The following is a 10498-nucleotide window of genomic DNA, read 5'->3' as shown; positions in this document are numbered from 1 at the left end:
CTCTGGGCCTGGGCACTGTCCCTCAGCTCTTCAGCTCAAGGCTAGCACTCTACCACTTGAGCCACAGTGCCACTTCCGGCTTTTTTCTTTTTGCTTATAGATACTTAAAAGCTAATTTTGCTAAAACAAACAAACAAAAACAACTGATTTGTCACTTGGGCCAGAATAAACCCAAAGATAGTTAAAAACAAGATAAAAGCGGGGCGCTGGTGGCTCAAGCCTGTAATCCTAGTTACTCTGGAGGCTGAGATCTGAGGATTGGGGTTCAAAGCCAGCCTGCGCAGGAAAGTCTGCGAGACCCTTATCTCGAATAAACCACTAGAAAACTAGAAGTGGTGCTGTGGCTCAAGTGGTAGAGCACTAACCTTGAGTTGAAGAGTACAGGGACAGCTCCCAGGCCTAAAGTTCAAGCCCCATGACCAACAAAAAAAAAAACAAAAATAAAAACCAAAAATCCCCAACAAGAGAAAAGCTTGAGAAGCCTGTCTATTTTCCTGCAGTCACCTAGCATTCACCTCAGAATTGAGGAAGAGCAGAAATAATAGATAAAAGCTAAATATCTTGTGTCAGGAATTGAAGCTCCCCATCCTCCTCCAAAGTAACATGGACTTTCTCATTGGAGCAAGGCTTGCCTGACCAATACTGAGATGAGACACCAGACCTCACCTATGACCCAGAACGTATAATAATTATGCAACCTCACTTCCTTAATTCTTCTATTTAAAACCCAGACTGCATATCTATACATGGAAGGCTGGGCGAACTGTTTTCCTTTCCCTGGAGGAGCTATTTTGAACATTGGGCTGAGTGGCCCAACCAGACACATGAAACCTTTGGAGTTGGGATTCTGTCCTAGAGCTCAAGTTACAGTGCATTATACTCCCAGTGTTGACATTCCCTGCATGTCTAGCCTAGGAAATGTTCTGTGATGCTGGGGATTGAACTCAGGGCTTCATGAATGCTAGTCATGAGCTCCAGCCTGAGAGTCACCTTTGTACATTATTCAATGTTCTGCAAATAAACATGGCTTCAGTTGCAACTTAAATGGCTCAAACTTCCAAGTTTATCTCTTTCTAAGACCCAGGAAATCTCCCTTTCTCCTCCCCTCTCTCTCTCTCTTTTGCCAGTCCTGGGGTTTGAGCTTAGGGCCTGGGCTCTGTCCCTGAGCCTCTCTATGCTCAAGGCTAGCTCTCTACCACTTGAGCCACAGCACCACTACCAGTTTTCTGGTGGTTTTCTAGATAAGAGTCTCACAGACTTTCCTGCACAGGCAGATTTTTTTTTTTTTTTGGTCATGGGGCTTGAACTCTGGGCCTCAGCTCTTCAGCTCAAGGCTACCACTCTACCACTTGAGCCACAGCACCACTACCAGTTTTCTGGTGGTTTTCTAGATAAGAGTCTCACAGACTTTCCTGCACAGGCAGATTTTTTTTTTTTTTTGGTCATGGGGCTTGAACTCTGGGCCTCAGCTCTTCAGCTCAAGGCTACCACTCTACCACTTGAGCCACAGTGCCACCTCTGGCTTTTTCTGCTTATGTGGTGCTGAGGAATCGAACCCAGGGCCTCATGCACACAAGGCAAGCACTCTACCACTGAGCCACCTTCCCAGGCCTTCCAGCTTTTTCTATTTATGTGGTACTGAGGAATTGAACCCAGGGCTCTATGCATGCTAGGCAAGCACTCTACCACTAAGCCACATTCCCAGCCCCCAGGAAATCTCTTATTTACAGGTAAATTGCTCTTAGAGCCAGGTGCTTATGGCTAGCTATAACCCAAGCTACTCAGGAGGCTGAGATCTGGGGCTCAAGTTACAAAGCCAACCTGGGCAGCAAAGTCCTTGCTTTTTATAGGTCTTTATCTCCATCTAAAGTTCCACTAATATTTCTTTTTTTTTTTTTTGTCGGTCGTGGGGCTTGAACTCTGGGCCTGGGCGCTGTCCCTCAGCTCTTCAGCTCAAGCCTAGTGCTCTACCACTTGAGCTACAGGGCCACTTCCGGTTTTCTGGTCCTTTATTGGAGATAAGAGTTTCACTGACTTTCCTGCCTAGGCTAGCTTTGAACCAAGATCCTCAGATCTCAGCCTCCTGAGTAGCTAGGATTACAGGAGTGAGCCACTGGGGCCCAGCTAGCCTGAGATTCTTATCTCTAATAAAGCACCAATAAACCAGAAACAGATTTATGACTCAAGTGATACAGCAGGAGACTTGAACAAAAAAGCTAAGGGACAACACCCGAGCCTGAGTTCAAGCCCCAGGACAGGCACGTATATACACACAAATGATTTATAGAGCTTTGAAAAATAGGACTTTAAGGGTGGGAATGTGGCAGAATAAACAAACAGACATTTAAATCTCCCCAATTTAGGAAGAGGGGGTTCCGGAAGGAAAAAACGGAGAAAATGAGGGAGGGGGTGATAGCAACTCTGTTCAAAAAGAAATATAATCGCCTGGGAATGTGGCTTAGTGGTACAGTGCTTGCCAAGCATGCATGAAGCCCTGGGTTTGATTTCTCATGAGCAGAAAAAGTCAGAAGTTGTGCTGTGGCTCAAGTGGTAGAGTGCTAGCCTTGAGCAAAGGAAGCTTAGGGATAGTGTCCAGGCCCTGAGTTCAAGTCCCAGGACTGTCAAAAATTAAAATAAACTTAAAAAGTAAAGAAATGTACTCATTATCTGATTTATGTAACTGTAATCCTGCTATACATGTAACTGTAATCCTGCTATACATCACCTTTACAATAAAAAAACCCCTCATTTCCCATAACACACACACACACACACAATTATTTTGGTGGAATTTAACCAAGTCCTTCTATTTGCTAGTAACCTCTCTACTACTGAGCTAAATCCCTGTCAGCCATCTATGCTCCCAATATTACACATCATCATTATCATCATCATCATCATCATCATTTTTTAAATTTTACCAGTCCTGGGGCTCAAACTCAGTGCTGAGCTCTGGCCTTGAGAGTCTTTTGCTCAGAGCTAGCACTCTACCCCTTGAGCCACAGCGCCACTTCCGGCTTTTTCTGTTTATGTGGTCCTGAGGCTTCAAGCATGCTAGGCAAGCATTCTACCACTAAGCCACATTCCCAGCCCATAATTCTTTTTTACTGTTTGTGTGTGTGCCAGTGTGAGAATGTGTGTGTGTGAATGTGTGTGCCAGTACTGAGCTTAAACTCGGACCTAAGTTCTATCCCTTAGCTTTTTCTACTCAATTCTGGCTACCACTCGGAGTCACAGTTTCATTTCCTGTTTCTTGGTAGTTAAATTGGAGATAGAAGTCTTATGGACTAGGAAAGTCCATAAGGACTTGAACAGGAAGTTCAAGTTGACTTCAAAACTCAGTCCTCAGAGCTCAGCCTCCTGAATGGCTAGGATTATAAACACGAGTCACTCATTTCCAGCTAGTTGCTTGTTCTTTAGCACTAGGTATTAGTTTCTAGCTATTCACAAAGGGAAAGAAGTAAAAAATTGTCTTTAACTATGCTTCTTACCATTTACCATTTGATACTGATGTCAAACAACACATTTTATCAAATACATAATCCTTGTCTTATGGAATTTACATCCTTGTGGGAGAAAATTGATACAAACATTCAAACATTTAGATTTAATGTATATATATATATATATATATAATGTGTCTATAAAAATTGCTGGTGTGGGCTGGGAATGTGGCTTAGTGGTAGAGTGCTTGCTTAGAATGGATGAAGCCCTGGATTCACTAAGCTCTAGGCTAGTGCTCTATCACTTGAACCATAGTGCTACTTCTGGCCCTTTTCTGAGTAGTTTATTGGAGATAAGAGTCTCAGGGCCTTTTCTGCCTGGGCTGGCTTTGAACCAGGATTCCCAGATCTCATCCTTCTGAGAAGCTAGGATTATAGCATGAAGCTTTGATACCCAGCTTGTTTCAGCTTTTTATTTATCATCTGTCTTTCTATTATCTATGTGCCTATCAGTAATCTATATCTATTTTTTTTGCCTATATGGTGCTGAGGAATCGAACCCAGGGTCTCATGCATGCAAGGCAAGCGCTCTACCACTGAGCCACCTTCCCAGCCCTATATCTAATTTATTTATTGTGGCTGTTACTGGAGCTTCACACTTAGGTCTTCACATGCTTTTTTTGTTGTTGTTGTTGGTCGTGGAGCTTGAATTCTGGGCCTAGGCACTGTCACTCTGCTCTTCAGCTCAAGGTTAGCACTCTACCACTAGAGCCACAGCTCCACTTCTGGCTTTTTCTGCTTATGTGGTGCTGAGGAATTGAACCCAGGGCCTCATGCATGCAAGGCAAGCACTCTACTACTGAGCCACCTTCCCAGCCTGGTTTCACATTCTTGCTAAGCTCTGTTCACAGAAGGGGCTCTACTACTTGAGTCACACCTCCATTACTGACTTTTTGTTGGTTAATTGAAGGTAGTTTCTTGGATTTGTCTTTCTTTCTGTTTCTTTTTCTTTTTTTGTCAGTCATGGGGCTTGAACTCTGGCCATGGGTGCTGTCCCTGTCCTCTTCAGCTCAAGGTGAGCAGTTTACAACTTGAGCCACAGCACCACTTGCAGTTTTCTGGTGGTTTATGGGAGATGAGAGTCTCAAGGACTTTCTTCCCCGGGCTGGCTTTCAACTGCGATGCCTCCTGAGTAGCTAGGATTACAGGCATGAGCCACCAGCACCAAGCTTGGATTTGTCTTTCACAGCTGGAAAATCCTCAGATCTCAGCCTTCTTAGTAACTGGTTCTATAGGAATGAGGATTACTTTAGCTGTTATGTTAAGAACTGACAGCAGAGGGCAGGAGAAAACAGGTTGAATATTTTGGATTAAAGTTTATTGACTGAAAACAGAATTATTATTTACTGCAAAAAGGAAACAGTATGCTTGGAAAAAAATAATAAATTTAAGTTTGGCTATAATGAACCAAAATTGGTGTCATTTAGATATAAAGAGAAATACTGGCATGGTGGTTTTTGACTAATCCAAGCACTAAGGGAGGAGGTGGAGGCAATATTCTGGGTTCAAATTCAGTCAAAGGTATAGTAGAGTGGAAGCTTAGGGAAGTGAGGGAAGAATGGAATTGAGGATCAGCTGTTACTGGAAATTTTTTTTTTGGACGGTCGTGGGGCTTGAACTCTGGGCCTGGGCGCTGTCCCTCAGCTCTTCAGCTCAAGGCTAGCGCTCTACCACTGGAGCTACAGTGCCACTTCCGGTTTTCTGGTGGTTTATTGGAGATAGGAGTCTCACGGGCTGGCTTTGAACCGCGATCTTCAGATCTCAGCCTCCTGAGTAGCTAGGATTACAGGCGTGAGTCACCAACTCCTGGCTGTTACTGGAAATTTTACACAGCTAATTAATCCTGTATCTGGTATGAGAAGAATTTAAGAAATGTAAAAGTGATATAAAAGTTTAATGGGAAGGAAACATTTGAAATTGACCCATTTCTAGGGTTAGTGTGTGTGTGTGTGCCGGTACCAGGGTTTGAACCCAGAACCTCATGCTCAAGGCTGTCACATTATCACTTGAGCCACATCTTCAATTTGGTCTTTGTTTTGAATTCAGGGTCTTGAAGAAGCTTGGAGCTTCTTCGCTCAAGGCTGGCACTTTACCCCTTGAGCCACACTTGCACCTCTGGCTTTGTACTGGTTAAGTGAAGGTAAGAGTCTATAGAACTTGTCAATCGGGCTGGTTCTGAACCGCGATCCTCCTGAGTCGTTGGGGTTACCGGCGAAAGCCACGGGCATCACCGAGCGGCAGTAGGTGTCGAAGAGACTGGAGAAACCTTATCCCTCCCCAGCCTGATCACAAAGGCGCCAAACTGCAAAGCCCGCAGCGGACACCGGGAGGGCCTGGCCAGCCCCCTTACGTCACCAGCACCAGGTTGAGGCGCCTGGGCGCCGCCCCCTTCTGCTTCTGGCCCCGCCTCCTCGGGCCGGCCCCCGACGTCATCATCCCGCGCGGCAGCGTCCGAGTCACTTGGCCCCGCCCGCGCGGCGGCCGGCCCCAGTGTCAATGCCCGCACCAGCCATGGCCCCGGCCTGTGGTTTGTAAGTTGTCATCCGAAGCTCCCGACGTGGGCAGGTCCTGATGGCTGCAGCAGCGGCCCTGGCAGCGGCCGACTCTCCGCCCGCGGTGCCGCCGGCAGCCGGGGCTGGAGGGCCCACTGCTCGCCGAGACTTCTACTGGCTCCGCTCTTTCGTGGCTGGAGGTGGGTGTCTGCAGGCGGCACCCGGCGCTGCTGGGTGGCGTGATCCCCGGCGGGCTCGGTGCCGGCCGGTGCCAGCGGCTGCCAGCGGCCCCGATGATGTCTTGGACTGGACTCGCTTCTCCGCCCTGCTGGCTCCTTATTGTTTTCTACTGTACCCGACTGGTGGTGACAGTCAGGTCCCGGGGAGTTGGGCCTTGGGCCCCGGGGGAGAGGCTGGGGACGGGCTAGAACTGAACCAGGAGGCATCTGTTTTGCCAGGATGGAAGAAGGGGATTCTTTACGTGATACACTTTCTTCAATAAAGAACGAGGGTGATTGAGTGTAGCGTTGCATGTTGCTCAAAGGGTGACAAGTGGTGGTAAGCTTTCCAAAAATGACTGGGAGTTGTGTAAAACTATAGGCAACCAGAACTGGTTCCATGGCGCTCTAAAAACGATGCCAGAGCTACTTGAAAAGGCCTGTTATTGTGACTGTGAAGCCAAAAGGTTCACTTTGTCTCAACGAAATTTCCTCTTGTTTTTTGTTTTGGTAGGTCGTGGGACTTGAACTCTGGGCCTGGACGCTGTCCCTGTCAGCTCAAGGCTAGCCCTCTACCATTTGAGCCACAGCGCCACTTCCGGTTTTTGATGGTTAATTGGAGATAAGAGTCTCACAGACTTTCCTGCCTGAGCTGGCTTTGAACTGCAATCCTCAGATCTCAGCTTCCTGAGTAGCTAGGATTACAGGCGTGAGCCACCTGTGCCTGGCTTCTCTTGAGTTCTTATAAACAAATGTTTTCATCTCTGTCCTTCTATGGTTGTTTCTCTTGGTTGTCAACACTTAATTACAAAAGGCTAGGAACAAAAAATATTTGTAGTTTGAGGACTTGTTGAAAGATAGTATCTGAAAAATATAGCAGTATTAAGAATTTAATATATTTTTTTTTGGTTCTGTCGTGGGGCCTTAACTCTGGGCCTGGGTGCTGTCCCTCAGCTCTTCAGCTCAAGACTAGCACTCTACCACTTGAGCCACAGCACCACTTCCAGCTTTTTCTGCTTATGTGGTGCTGAGGAATTGAACCCAGGGCCTCATGCATGCAAGGCAAGCACTCTACCACTGAGCCACCTTCCAGCCCCTAATTATTTTGTTTTTGGCTGATAAAAGTAAATTCAAGGCCAGGAATCGGTAGCTCATGCCTGTAATTCTGGCTACTCAGGAGGTTGAGCTCTGAGGATCATGATTCAAAGCCAGCCTCGGCAGAAACTCCATAAGTCTCATCTCCAATAAACCACTCAGAAAACAGGAAGTGGCGCTGTAGCTCCAATGGTAGAGTGCTTCCCTTGAGCTGAGGGATAGTGCCCCAGAGTTCAAGCCCCACGACATACCCCCCCAAAAAAACAAAAAGTACATTTAATGCCGGGCGTTGGTGGTTTAGGCCTGTAATCCTAGCTAAACCAGATGCTGAGATCTGAGGATTGCGGTTCAAAGCCAGCCTGGGCAGGAAAGTCTTTGAGACTCTTGTGTGTGTGTGTGTGTGTGTGTGTGTGTGTCCTGTTGTGGGGCCTGAACTCTGGGCCTGGGCGCTGTCCCTCAGCTCTTCAGCTCAAGGCTAGCGCTCTACCACTTGAGCCACAGCGCCACTTCCGGCTTTTTTCTTTTTGCTTATGTGGTGCTGAGGAATCGAACCCAGGGCCTCAGGCATGCAAGGCAAGCGCTCTACCACTGAGCCACCTTCCCAGCCCTCTTTGAGACTCTTATCTCCAGTAAACCACCAGAAAACCAGAAATGGCACTGTGGCTCAAGTGCTTGCCTTGAGCTGAAGAGCTGAGGGACAGAGACCAGGCCCAGAGTTCAAGCCCCATGACTGACAAAACAAACTAAAAAAGTATATTCATTTATTAACAGTGGAGGCTATGAGTGCCAGCTCTACCTGCTTTTATACACAAGAGAACAAAACCAGGCACTTTACCCTTGCTGTGTTTCCTCCTGAATGAGGCACTATGGGGAATAAAGAAAATAAACAAAAAGAGAAAGTAACTTTATCATATATTTGAAGGTGATGAATGCAAAGGAGACTGAGGCAGGAAATAAAGAAGTGGAAAATATGCAGGGTCAGCTAGGATGGTTGTGGTTAGTCTTTATCATTGAGAGAATAGGACTCAGCTAATTTCTGAGTGTTTTTGGGGGGGAGGGGAGGGGAGACTGGGTCTTTCTGTGTAGGCTTCAGATTCCAAGTGTGGATTATAGGCAGGTGTCTTCATACACCCACTTCCTCTACTTTGGGTTTGGGATCTTGTTATCTTGCTCAGGCTGTTATCAAAGAACTGTCAGTTCTTCTGCTTCTGTGTAGCTGAGACTGCTGGCACACAGCTACACACTAGACTGAGGAGATTAAAGGAATTAGGAAGTATAGCAAGTTCATATCTAAAGAAGGAGAAGCTAAAGCAAAGGTTACGAAGTCAGTGGGGGCCTAGTCTATTGCAACAGTTGCTTCAAGGACTAAGGCTGAAGATAGGTGATGGTTTTTTTAGGGAAGGAAGTTAGGCAAATGATAAGAGGCAAAAAGTAAGGGCTGGCAAAAAAAAAAAAAGTAAGGACTGGTAAAGAGTTATAAGACTTGGAGTGAAGTGGAGAACAATTGTAGATTTTCAGAAGCAAAGACATGATGTGACAGGGCTTGTGTTGGTCCTGGGCTTTCACTCAGGCTGTGGGGCTGTGCCCCTGAGCTTTTTTTGCCCAAGGCTAGAGCTCTAATCACTTGAGCCACAGCTCCACTTTTGGATTTTTGTTGATTAATTGGAGGTAAGAGTCCTTGGACTTCTAACCCATATCCTCAAATCTCAGTTTGTATATCTAGGATTACAGGTGTGAGCCACCATCTCCTGTTTTGTTTTTTTTTTAATATTTAAATGGTTATACAAAGGGATAAAAAACTACTTTCATTATATGGTTAACGTATACAGTTGTACATGACTAACAAGACAATACAGCATAATATAAAATCATGCATAGCCATATTTGTAGTTTAGCTTCAGTTTTGATCGTCAAGGTTGTTATTTCCATTAGTTCAGATAGAAAAATTCTAGTATGGAAACTTATGTATAGATATCATATTCAAACATTTAAGTAAAGCCCATGGAAGCACTTTGCTCTGCTTTTATCCACATCTGTTGCCAGCAGTATGTGTTATGGGCCAAATACATATTTACCGAATGCATAAATGAATGAAGAATTTTGTGGTTAAAAGTTGATTGTTTCAAGTGAGAAAGTCATCCAGAAGAAAAGGTGATCATTTCAAACAGTTCTGCAAATAATATCTTGGGCTCTATCTCCACGTATTAGCAAAATTACTTGTGTTCATCAGGTACTAGGGACTGCTTTGTTCTCCTAGGATTTTTTTTTTTTTTTTGTCAGTCCTGGGGCTTGAACTCTGGGCCTGGGCGCTGTCCCTCACCTCTTCAGCTCAAGGTGAGCAATCTGCTGCTGAGCCACAGGGTCCACTTCTGGTTTTCTAGTGGTTTATTGGAGATAAGAGTCTCGCCAACTTTCCTGCCCAGGCTGGCTTTGTTCCGTGATCCTCAGATCTCAGCCTCTAGAGTAGCTAGGATTATAGGCGTGAGCCACCAGTGCCTGGCTTCTCCTAGAATTTTTTAAGTCTGACATGCTCAATTATAAAATTACAGGGAACGGGAGCCAGTTGTCCAAATATCTCTGATATGGGGCAATTCCACCCAAAGAGGCCAAGTTAAAGATTGGCGTTTTTACTGACTAAAGAAATTATCTCCCTCAATGAAATGCTGTTTCTTTCTGACCTTCTAAACATTTTTTAAGGTATTGCTGGATGCTGTGCCAAAACAACTGTTGCTCCTTTGGACCGAGTAAAAGTTTTATTGCAAGCTCACAATCACCATTACAAACATTTAGGTGAGTTAATAGATGTTAAAAATAAGCATGAATGTAAAAAATATTCATCTACTTCCTTAGTTTTCAGTTGTGAAATGTAGATAGGGCACGAAAAGGAACCAAACTTTGGAGCTAAAATTTGTGTGTGTATGTGCTAGTCTTGGGGCTTGAACTGAGGGCCCTAGGAGCTGTGGTACACTTTTTTTGCAAAGCTAAGTGCCCTACCACTTGAGCCAGCTCCACTTCTGGCTTTTTTTGGTGGTCAGTTGGAGATAAGAGTCTTGTGGACTTTGCTGTCAGGGCTGGCTTTGAATTGAATTTTCCGGTCTCAGACTCCTGAGTAATTAAGATTACAGGTGTGAGCCACCAGTAAGTATTTGGCTTAGAACGTGTGTGTGTGTGTGTGTGTGTGTGTGCCAAT

At 45.4% G+C, this 10498-nt stretch overlaps 2 protein-coding genes across 2 annotated transcripts in view; both read left to right on the top strand.

Moving 5' to 3' along the window:
* The window catches only part of LOC105986242 (basic salivary proline-rich protein 3-like), a 14660-nt gene extending 8585 nt beyond the window's left edge, over positions 1-6075 (top strand). Inside the window, exon 5 of the mRNA XM_013017056.1 lies at positions 5785-6075. Coding sequence (XP_012872510.1) covers positions 5785-6075 — 291 coding nt within the window. The remainder of the gene's footprint in view (positions 1-5784) is intronic.
* Slc25a16 (solute carrier family 25 (mitochondrial carrier), member 16) overlaps positions 5980-10498 on the top strand; it is a 25920-nt gene continuing 21401 nt past the window's right edge. The window contains exons 1-2 of the mRNA XM_013017103.1: positions 5980-6195; positions 10006-10098. Coding sequence (XP_012872557.1) covers positions 6075-6195; positions 10006-10098 — 214 coding nt within the window. The 5' untranslated portion in view covers positions 5980-6074. The remainder of the gene's footprint in view (positions 6196-10005; positions 10099-10498) is intronic.

Source organism: Dipodomys ordii, unplaced genomic scaffold, assembly GCF_000151885.1.
Source record: "Dipodomys ordii isolate 6190 unplaced genomic scaffold, Dord_2.0 Scaffold34, whole genome shotgun sequence".
Lineage (NCBI taxonomy): Eukaryota > Metazoa > Chordata > Mammalia > Rodentia > Heteromyidae > Dipodomys > Dipodomys ordii.
Note: the sequence above shows the minus strand (reverse complement) of the source record. Positions and strands in the feature narration are given on the sequence as shown.